Consider the following 12,348-nt stretch of genomic DNA (forward strand, 5'->3'; position numbering starts at 1 on the left):
AATATACAATATATAGGGAATCAAACTAAATATAAAGAGTTATTTTCTGCATCTTATGGAACAGATAAAGATTCTATTATGGAATTGTATGAAACTTACAAAGATTCAGTTATGCAATCATATAGGATTCTCTTAAGGAATCAAACGGAACATTTAAAGATTTCCTTATGAAATTAAATGGACCTTATTAAATGGACAAATATTCACTTATGGCATCATATTGAACTCACAAAGATCCTCTAATAGAATCGAGCATATGAAACTAGAGTCTCTTATAGAATCAAATGGAACTTATAAAGCTGAACTTGTGACACCATATTAAACTTATAAAGAGTAATATAAGCGTAAGTGTAATATTTCTAATATTAAACTTACACAGAACCAAATTAAATATAACGATCATATGGGCTTTGAAATTATTCTCAAATGGAATTAAATGGAACATATAAATATTATTTTACAGAATTATATGGAACTTACAAAGATTCACTTATGGCATCATATTGAACATACAGAGATTCTCTTATGGAATCAAATGTTACATAAAGATTCTCTTATAGAATTGTATGGAATTTACAAAGATTCACTAATAGAATCTGGAACATGAGATTATCTTATTGAATCATGTGGAATTTACAAAGATTCACTTATGCATCATATTGAACTTACAAAAATTCTCTTACAGCATCATATGGGCTTTGAAATGATTCGCTTATGGCATCATATGGGACTTTCAAAGTTCCCCATATGAAATCATATGGACATTACAAATATTCACTTACAGCATCATATTGAACATACAAAGTTTCTCTTATTGAATCAAATGGAACATATAAAGATTCTCTTATAGAATCACACAGAACTTACAAACATTCAGTTATGGAATCAAATAGAACTTACAAAGATTCACTTATGGAATCAAACGGAACATTTAAAGATTCTCTTGTGGAATCAAATGGAACTTACAAAGATTCACTTATGGAATCAAATTGAACATATAAAGATTCTCTTATGGAATCACATGGAATTTAAAAAGAATCACTTATGGCATCATATGGAACTCACAAAGATTCTCTTATGGAATTAAATGGAACAACGATTCTCTTATGGAACCAAATGGAACATGAAGATTCTCTTATGGAACCATATGAAACTAACAAAGATTCACTTATGGAATCAAATAGAACATATAAAGATTCCCTTATAGAACCAAATGGAACATATGAAGACTCTTTAAATGGAATCATATGGAACTTACAAAGATTAATTTATGGAATCAAATGGAACATATAAAGATTCTCTTATGTAACCATACGGTACTTAAAAAGATTTACTTATGGCATCATATGGAACTCACAAAGATTTTCTTATGGAATCAAATGGAACATATAAAGATTCAATTGTGGAATCATACGGAATTTACAAAAGGTTCTCTTAAGAATTCAATTGGAACTTACAAAGATTCACTTATGGCATCATTTTGAACATACAAATAATCTTTTATAGAAACAAAAGGAACAAAGATTAGCTTTATCACATATTAAGATCTTCTTATGGAATCGAATGGAATTCGATTTAAAGATTCACTTATGACTTCATATGAAACTTATAAAGATTATTTTTTGTCTTTTATACAATTACAGTAAATGGAACGTATAAACATCGTCTTTTGGCATCATAGGAAACCTATAAAGATAATTTTTTGGAACAAATGGAACATTAAGATTAGCTTATTCCATCATATTAAACATTTAAAGACTGGACGATCTCTCGCTTTAAAATCCATTTGGAGACACTTGATTTAAAGACAGTGAAGCCACCTGTGGGAAATAACGCTCTGTTTGCTCTGTGAGTGCAATGTTGTGTTCTTAGAAGGAAATGCAAATGAGCATCACTTCCAGATAGATTTGATGAAGGTTTCATCACATCAAAGAATCTTGAAGCTGACAACATCCTCCCAGGGCGAGAACATCACGACTCCATCAGTCGACTAACGCTCCAACACATTTTCCCTTTAACTTTCTGCACCGTCTGCGTTCATGTATCTGCTGTCAGCGGAGCAGATTACCCCCCAGTGAAGCGAGGCGTCTCCTGCACCGCACTGATAAGGACACAGATTTCCCAGCATACGCAGCTCCACCAGTGGCCTGTTCTAATAGCGCTTCTTTAACCGGAGCTTTTCATGCAGTCAGCGCTCATCTGCTCTAATGTACGGAGACATGTGCTTTACGATAAGTTTCAATGTGCTCACCATACAGTTCTGAACATCAAAAGAGCAAGCAGGAAGGAGATAGATAAAAAAAAAAGGTATTTTCCATGAAGATGGGTGGGCCATTAATCGAGTGATGGTGTGTGTGTGTGTGTGTGTGTGTGTGTGTGTGGAGCATGCAAAGAAGTGCTGATGCAATATTTACAGTAGAGTAAGACATTTACACATACACGCATGTGGGTGGTGAACAGAGAAAGCAAGGAAAGAGGAAAAGCGGGAGGGATAGATCCATGTATTCTAGGATTTAAACTGTTCTGAGAGGTAAACCTATTATAGTAGATGTTTTGCAATAAATAAATACATAAATAAAGGATTCAATGTAAATCACACAATTTCATGATAAAAATAAACCAAATAAAATAAATTAAAATATTATTCATCACAGCTCAGGATAGTCACTATAGTAAAGGGTTTAGGACTGAATACTTTTTTGTTGTGCTATCAGCCAACCATCTCAGCAACAACATAAAAGTCTGTCCAGAATTGAATGTCTGTAGGTAAAAATGGCATTCTTCTATAACTATACACTGTCAAACAGACACCTGTACCTTGTTTGTCTTTGTTGTTATTGATGTAGCTGAGGAGTTCTGCATTAGCCTGGACACAGTACACTTCTCTGTTCTGCACACCTCCACCACATAAACCCGTCTGATTCCCACGCCGCCTGTCCTGCTGGCTGAGCAGCGCGTCAACTCGACACTCGCTCCATTCTGTGGTCCGCCAGGCATAACTGAAATTAAAGTGAAATACAGGCTATTATGTTTTGAATCTGTGCCTTGGGTCACCCATACTGTTGCTGTAATAAATCTTTCCAAACATTTCCAAACAACAACTTTCCATTTGTATTATGTATCACAGTCACGTATTGTTGCATGGGATTTACGGTAATTGAAATGAAATAAAATATAAATAGAGAAGAAAAACTTAAAGGTATAAAAATAGCTAAAACTAAAAAATTTAATAAAAATAAATATTTTTTAAATTTATTTTTTAAATGGCAAAAGCACAAAATAAAAAACTGAAAATAAAAAAAAGAAGGAATTTAATATATATATGGATGGACAGACAGACGTACTGATGGTTGGGTAGATGGATGGACGGATGGACAGACGGACGGGTAGGTGGATAAATAGGTTGCACTGGTAGGTAGTTAAGTAGGTGGATAGGTAGGTGGATGAATTGACTGACAGACAGATGGACAGACGGATGGTAGGGGGATGAATAGGGGGATGAATAGGTGGATGGATGGACGGATGGATGGACAGATGGATGGGCGAATAGGTTGCACAGGTAGATAGTTAAGTAGGTGGATAGGAATGTGGATGAGTGGACTGACAGATGGATGGATGGATGGACTGACGAATGGATGGATGGATGGGTAGGTAGGTGGAAGGTACATGGATGGATAATAGGTAGATGGATGGGTGGGGTATGAATAGGTGGATGGATGGATAGGCTGGTGCATAAGTATGTAGATAAGTAGGTGGATGGATAATGGATGGATGGATGGAGGAATGGATGGATGGGTGGACAGATGAATGGGTAGGAAGGTAGGTGTATGGTACATGTTTGGATGGATGGATGGATGGATTGATGGATGAATGGATGATGGGTAGGTGGATGAATAGGTGGATGGGCGAATAGGTTGCACAGGTAGGTAGTTAAGTAGGTGGATAGGAAGGTGGATGGGTGGATGGACTGACAAATGGATGGACGGATGGGTAGGTAGGTGGAAGGTACATGGATGGTTAATAGGTAGATGAATGGGTGGATGATGGATAGGTAGCTAGATAAACAGGTGGATGGATCGATGGATGGATGGGTAGAAAAGTAGGTGGGTGGGTAGGCAGATGGATGGACTGAGGTAGGTAGAAAACAGGTGGGTAGGTAGGTTGGTTGGTGGATGGATGAATAATATGTAGGTGGATGGATGGACAGATAGGTAGGTAAAAAATAGGTGGGTAGGAAGGTTGGTGGATGGATGGATGGATGGACGGATAATAAGTAGACGTATGAGTGGATGGACAGATGGGTGAATAGGTGGATAAATAGGTAGGCTGTTGGAAAGATGGATAACGGGTAGGTGGATGAATAGAATCAAAATCAGTAAGAGCTTTATTGCCAAGTGTGTTCACACACACAAGGAATTTGTCTTGGTGTTAGGAGCTTCCAGTACATAAAGTACAAACATAGTGCAGGCATACATAAAGTTAAGGCAATAAAAAACACTAATATTAAAAAAGAATATACAATCATTATAAATAACAGTGCTAATAAAAATATACAGAAAAAAACTATGTAGAATACTATAAAGAAAAAAAAAAACTCTGAATGTGCATATGTGCTATATACAGAAGGTTTGTTGAGTTGTTTTACACATGACCAGTACTGAGGTGTGTTAAGTGTGGTTCAGGTGGGATTTGTGGGATATGTGGGATAGGTGGTTGGATGAATAGGTTGGTGCATAGGTAAGTAGATAGTTAGGTGGATAGGTAGGTGAATGAGTAAAAAAAATAGAAAAGTAGGTGGGTAGGTAGATTAAAAAAAAAAAAAGTTATAAATTATTGTGCACTTTAATGTGTGAAATAAGTATTTGACCCATTCGCAAAACATGACTTAGTACTTGGTGGCAAAACCCTTTTTGGCAATCACAGAGGTCAGACGTTTCTTGTAGTTGGCCACCAGGTTTGCACACATCTCACCAGGGATTTTGTCCCATTCCTTTTTGCAGATCCTCTCCAAGTCATTATAGTTTCAAGGCTGATGTTTGGCAACTCAATCCTTCAGCTCCCTCCACAGATTTTCTAAGGGATTAAGGTCTGGAGACTGGCTAGGCCACTCCAGGACCTTAAAGTGCTTCTTCTCGAGCCACTCCTTTGTCGCCTTGGCTGTGTGTTTTGGGTCATTGTCATGCTGGAATACCCATCCACGGCCCATTTTCAATTGTTCTCACCCAAGATTTGATGGTACATGGCCTCGTCCATCGTGCCTTTGATGCGGTGCAGTTGTCCTGTCCCCTTAGCAGAAAAACACCCCCAAAGCATGTTTCCACCTTGATGTTTGACGGTGGGGATGGTGTTCTTGGGATCACAGGCAGCATTCCTCCTCCTCCTCCTCCAAACACGGCGAGTTGAGTTGATGCCAAAGACCTCGATTTTGGTTTTAACACTTTCACCCAGATGTTCATCCTGTACATGTGCTTTTTTGAGCAGGGGGACCTTGTGGGCGCTGTAGGATTTCAGTCCTTCACGGCGTACTGTGTTACCAATCGTTTTCTTGGTGACTATGGTCACAGCTGTCACCTTCTCACCAAGCTGCTTGGTGATGGTCTTGTAGCCCATTCCAGCCTTGTGTAGGTCTAAAATCTTGTCCCTGACATCCTTGGACAGGTCTTTGGTCTTGGCCATGGTGGAGAGTTTAGAATCTAATGGATTAATTGCTTCTGTGGACATTTATACTGGTAATAACCTGAGATTAGGAACACTCCCTTTAAAAGAGTGCTCCCAATCTCAGCTTGTTACCTGTATAAAAGACACCTGGGAGCCAGAAATCTTGCTGATTGATAGGGGATCAAATACTTATTTTACTCATTAAAATGCATTTTTAAATTTTTTGAAATGCGTTTTTCTGGATTTTTTGTTGTTGTTGTTATGTCTCCCACTTCTAAAATAAACCTACCATTAAAATAATAATATTAAATTACCATTAAAATATTTTTTTTCCTCACTGTTGGCGGATGGTTGGATGGATCTCTAAAACCTTAAGACACATTTGATTACTGGGTTTTTTTACAGTCTGAGAAGCAGAAGACTTCAGAATCTCCATTTAACCTCCATTTAATCCCATTTCTGTCTTGGAAAAAAATAGAGATATTAAAGAGATGTCATTTGTGATTTCTCTTTCCCACTTTTGCAACAGTGCGAAACAGAATTGCAAAAATCCATTATCTTCTCGAGCTGCCTGTTCATAGTACGTGGGAGACTCAGAAAGCATTGTGTGCCCTGTGACGGCGTGCCAGCGCAGGCCATCTGTGAGAGAACGAGATTAGAGCGGCGTCACCGAGCTCTTAAGATCACTTCCATTTGTCAGTGCATCTCTCTTGGCTCGGGACCACAGACCAACCCGATCCGTCTCACCCCGTCTCCATATGTTCATGTGCTGACTCTCACTGGCACCACCGCTCACGCAGAGCAGGGGTCAAGCGGCTCCCGGCAGGGCCTCTCGCTCCACGCCGGCATTTCTCCACAAAGAGCAGAAAGCATTACAGTTTGTCATGCTGAGACGTGACTTCTGGGGTTTTTTTTAGTGCTCGTTTCATGTACACGCCCGTAGGATAGAAAAATCCCAAATGAGATCTCGTTAACATCTCAATTGCTTCTCCTTGACAGCAGGAAGATTAAATCGATCGCAAATTAGCTCAGTGTTTTTCAGTTACACAGTTCTCCTGCTCCTCAGATTTACCTTAAAAAAAGCTATAGCACGTGTCTCATATAGAGATTCAGACGAGAGTTTCAATAATGTCAAATCCTATCAGACAAAATGATAGGAATAAATGAAGCAACCAGACCATTTTGCCTTGTTTTTAAACGTATTTGAGCTCTTTTATCGTGACTTATGTTTAACAGACTTGCACAACATTGCTAATGCAATGCTGTACCAGGTGTGCTACAGAGCAAGTTTACTACATCAGAACAGCCATACATATAAAGCTGATTATGTGATGCAAATGCTAAAATATTTTAGTTTACAAATGTATAAAATATATAATAGTTCACAGTTTTATGCAAGGAACCATGCAAAAGTAGGCTTTATTAATTGATAATCAGCCCCAAAATCAAAATATTCTGTGAATAGGAATTTTTTAGCTGGAAAATGCAGTGATTTTTTTTTTTAAAATATGCCTAAATATTTATTATTATTATTATTATTATTGTTGTTGTATTATTTTTATGACTTATTTTTATGGCTTTTTTTATTTCAGTTTTTATTTTTGTTGTGTGTTTTGTCATTTTGTCTCTATAATTTTTATTATTTTATTCATGTTTTAGTTTTATTTATTTTAGTAGTCAGGCTAAACTATTTGAAAGAAAAAAATAAATATTTTTTTACATTTTTATTTTATTTTATTATTTTGAAATTAAATGTCTGGTGATTGGCCCTAAAAGTTTAATGCGTTATCATTTTTGAAAATAATGTATTACCTACACTAAATAGGACACTAAACCTAAACGAAGCAACCACACCATTTTGCCTTGTTTTTAAACGTATTTGAGCTCTTTTATCGTGACTTATGTTTAACAGACTTGTACAACATCGCTAATGCAATGCTGTACCAGGTGTGCTACAGAGCAAGTTTACTACTTCAGAACAGCCATTCATATACAGCTGATTATGTGATGCAAATGGAAAAATATATTAATTTACAAATCATGCACTATGGTAAAAATGTTTTGAGGTCATAACAACAGTTTTGTGCAAGGAACAGCGCAATCAATAATTAATCAATAAACTGCCCCGTAATCATAATTTGTAATCATAATAGGAAAAGTTGTTGGTGCTTTACTGCCTCTAGAGTTCATTTTTCAGCTGGAAAAAGCAGTACATTTTTCCACAGTGATTTTCCAGTGTGCCTAGACTGTTCGTTTTGTCGCTCTGTTCTTTCACTGTATGTCAACAACCGTCTCATTTGTTTCTACTCTGATTTCTTTAAAGAAGAATCTTTTGAAACAGTTGAAACTTCAATGACAGGCTTACTATGAATCGCATTAAATCATTTGAGTTACGAAAGAGCAACTTCTGAGCAACAATGTTTCCTCTGGCTTGACACAATGAGATACGACAAGATGACATCAATTTGTTGGCGTACATCTCATAAAATCATCACTTCAATGATACGATGCATTTTCACACACAAAACACAAAAATGAAAACCTTTGATCCCAAAAAGAGATACGACTGGCTGTCATGTCTAAATAAGAAAGTGTTATATCTGCAATTCAAAAGCACTCACTCATACCGACTGTATGAAATCATGCATACAGATATTACAGGGCTCAACGATTTTTTTACTTTTTTTTTTTTTGGCTGACCTTGTTGAGCCAGAGGTTCAGATTTTTACATGCCCTACAAACATTTTTACTGGTCCTGTGCCAAAGTGCATCTCTGCATTTATAGTTTTTTTTTGTTTCAGGGTAAAAAAGGCAGCCGACTAAACAGCTTTTCACAGTAAAAACAACAATAATATTGTAAAATATTATTACAATTTAATATATTTTAAAATTAAATTTATTCCTGTGATTTTCAGCATCATTACTCCAGTATTCAGTGTCACATGATCCTTCAGAAATCTTTCTAAAATGCTAATTTGCTGCTCAAGAAACATGCATGAGATGCAACTAGAACACTTTCAAGGTTTGAAAACATGTACATGATCAGTTTTGGGGAAAGTTACTTTTAAAAGTAATGCATTACAATATTGAGTTATTGAGCTATTTTTGGTAAATGTAAAAGCCTTTTCACACCAAAAGCCTCAGGTTTAGAGAAAAGTAAATTCAGGTCTGTACAGTAGACTGCAGAAGAAAAAATGTCAACTCTTCAGCAATACAAAAAAAAAACAAAAAAACACAATGTTAGATTATCTTGAGTCATTTCTGCTTATTAGTATGGATGAATTGGATCATCGAAAGTCGGCAGCAAAGACATCGGTTAATAAAATGGGATTAAATACATAAAGAATATTTGTATTATTTAACATTTAATTATTGCAGGTTTGCAAGGAATTTTGAGGAAATATTATTACGTAAATTGCGTTACTTGTAATGCGTTACCCCCAACACTGTACTTGATCAATAAATGTAAAATACAGTGAGAACGCAGCATGTCTGTGGTACGTACGTGGCGCAGGGTGGCACTCTGTCCCCTTCAGGTTCACAGGCCTGGCTTTCCTCCAGCTGGGGACACTCAGACTTTTCTCTGGTGGGAAGCTGTATCAGCTGTCTGTTGCGGGAGCGCGTGCCCTGAGGAACACTGGGGTCCAAGCAGGTCTTTGAGCAGGAGCCCCACGTGCTCCATTCACTCACCACACAGTCTTTGGGCATCAGGCAGGACTGGTATGTCTCCGGCAGACTCCAGTGGGGACACTGGCTGATACAGGACAGAAGAGTAGAAAGACTGTTTAGTCAACATGGCAAGATAATGATTTTACAGTTATCAAGAATTAATTATAACAAGATAAACATTAACTGGAAAAAAAAAAAACTAAAACGTTTAGGCTGAAGTAACTAAAACTGAATAAACAACTTAAAAATAAAGACATAAATAAAAAATAGACAAACACACAAAATTAAAACTATAACTAAAATTTTAATTTAAAAATAAATATTTCAAAAGAATAAATACTACAATAGTATATCAATGATACTGAAAAAACACTGAAATGTTAAAAGATTTTTTGTGTGTTATGAGACTACATCACATTAAACATAAATTATTATAATATACAAATATCTTTAAAATAATTTAAAGTAGATGTTTGTCATTTATTTACTTGTAAACAAATAAATTGCTAAATTCCAAACAATATGATAATTAATTAAATGAATATTATCAAAACTTATTTTTATTTTCATTATATTTATTAAAACATTACTTGAAATTTCTGGGAAAGTGTCTACTGAGGTGCTGGAAAAATAATATATTGGGTTTCTATACTGGTTTCTATAAGTAGAAATATTTTATGGGAGTGTTATGAGAGATTTATACCAAATTAAATAAACATTTTTTAAAGTAGATGTAACAAATAAATTGCAAAATGAATGATAATTAATTAAATAAATGATGATCAATACTTATTTTTATTTTCATTATACATTTGTTCAGACATTTCAAGTAAATGTTCTAATGTTTCAATAAATATATTTTAATTATTTTAATAATACATAAATTAAAAATATATAAAATATAATAAATAGTATAATAGTACATCAACGATACTAAAAACATTGAAAAAAAAAATCATATTAAATTTATATTGGTTTCTTAGAGTAGATATATTTTTATGGGAGCTTTATGAGAGATTTAAACCAAATTAAATAACATATACATATACACACACACACACACACACACATATATACATATATATATATACATATATATATATATATATATATATATATATATATATATATATAATACACAAATATCTAAAATAAAAAAATGTTTCATTTAAATTTTTTAGTATTGTTGATCTACTATTATCGTATTTATTTTATTTTATCTTATTTTATTTTGTTTTTATTTTGAAATTTATGTGTATACATTTATTTTTTTAAACACCTACTTTAAAATATTTCTATTTATTTTTGAAAGATATTTGTATATTCTAATATATTATTTCATTTAAATATTTATTAAACTTAAATAAATTTCAAAATTCAAACAATATGACAATTAAAAAGTGGTGGAGCCCTAATGCAATCACTTCACCACAGTATCACAGCAGTATTTTGTTACTTAATACTTTAATAATATGTTTCTGGTAACTTTTCAGCTGAACAATAGCTTTTTGTAATTGTTTCAGTGGCCGGTAACTTAATGCTGAGCAGTGTGAATGCAGCAATTTCTCTTAGTCCCTTATTTCCTCTGTAGGCAATGCAGCTGACGAGCTATTACAGATAATTACAGGCTGCTTCCTTTCCAGCGTAGCTTCATTTAGCAACCGCTCATTTAGGTGCCGCGGCTGCCAAACTCACCTCAGGGCAGCACGGACTCTTAAACACATAAACTTCAAAGCTGGCACTGTTTTCCACCCACTTTAAACCCAGATTAAGATGTCTCCAAACCATTTAAAAATCTGGCAACATAATGACACCATATTGCAGCACAATAACTCTTCCTGAGGTATAAAAACAACAGTAGCCGTAGGTAAACTGTATTTGGCAGAAATGGAGAGTATGTCAATCTGTTGCTGGAGTACAGATAATGCGCTTTAAAATTGACGGGCTACTATCAAAATGGTGACTATGGGCTGGCCAAAATTTGATTCAAGGAAGAAAGATAAAAAATAAGTCACAAAATGGTCACCTTAAAAGTACTTTGTGTAGTTTAATTTGTGTATGCAATATTTATCTAAATATATATTTTTTTAATGTTTAAAAATTAATATACAATATTTAGAAATATTTAATATATTTAAAAAATATATTAAATATAAATAGCATGGTTAACGTATTGTTAGCATGTTGAACATAATTAACATGTTTCTAACATGATTAGCATGTTGTTAGCATGTTTCTAACATGATTAGCATGTTGTTAGCATGTTTCAAGCATGTTGTGATTAGCATGTTGTTAACTTTTCAACATGATTAACGTATTGTTAGCATGTTGAGCATAATTAACATGTTTCTAACATGATTAGCATGTTGTTAGTATGTTTCTATCATGATTAGCATGTTGTTAGCCTGTTTCAAGCATGTTGTGATTAGCATGTTGTTAACTTTTCAACATGATTAACGTATTGTTAGCATGTTGAGCATAATTAACATGTTTCTAACATGATTAGCATGTTGTTAGCATGTTTCTATCATGATTAGCATGTTGTTAGCATGTTTCAAGCATGTTGTGATTAGCATGTTGTTAACTTTTCAACATGATTAACGTATTGTTAGCATGTTGAGCATAATTAACATGTTTCTAACATGATTAGCATGTTGTTAGTATGTTTGAACATACTTAGCATGTTGTTAACAAGTTTCTATTATGATTAGCATGTTAGCATGTTTTCAAGAATGATTAGCATGTTGTTAACATGTTTTGCTAACATGATTAGCATGTTAAGTTTCTAACATGGTTAGCATGTTGTTAACAAGTAGCTAACATGGTTTAGCATTTTTTGAGAATGATTAGCATGTAGTTAACATGTTGCTAGCATGATTAGCATGTTGTTAACATGTTGCTAACATGATTAGCATGTTAAGTTTTTAACATGATTAGCATGTTGTTAACAAGTAGCTAACATGGTTTAGCATTTTTTTGAGAATGATTAACATGTTGTTAGCATGTTTTCAGGAATGATAA

General features: G+C 34.5%; 1 protein-coding gene across 1 annotated transcript in view; it reads left to right on the plus strand.

Moving 5' to 3' along the window:
- Window positions 1-11,251: 11,251 nt before the first annotated feature.
- thsd7ab (thrombospondin, type I, domain containing 7Ab) overlaps window positions 11,252-12,348 on the plus strand; it is a 96,969-nt gene continuing 95,872 nt past the window's right edge. Inside the window, exon 1 of the mRNA XM_073846982.1 lies at window positions 11,252-11,286. Within this exon, the coding sequence (XP_073703083.1) occupies window positions 11,252-11,286 (35 nt within the window). The remainder of the gene's footprint in view (window positions 11,287-12,348) is intronic.

The sequence above is a fragment of the Garra rufa genome, chromosome 9, assembly GCF_049309525.1.
Source record: "Garra rufa chromosome 9, GarRuf1.0, whole genome shotgun sequence".
NCBI lineage: Eukaryota > Metazoa > Chordata > Actinopteri > Cypriniformes > Cyprinidae > Garra > Garra rufa.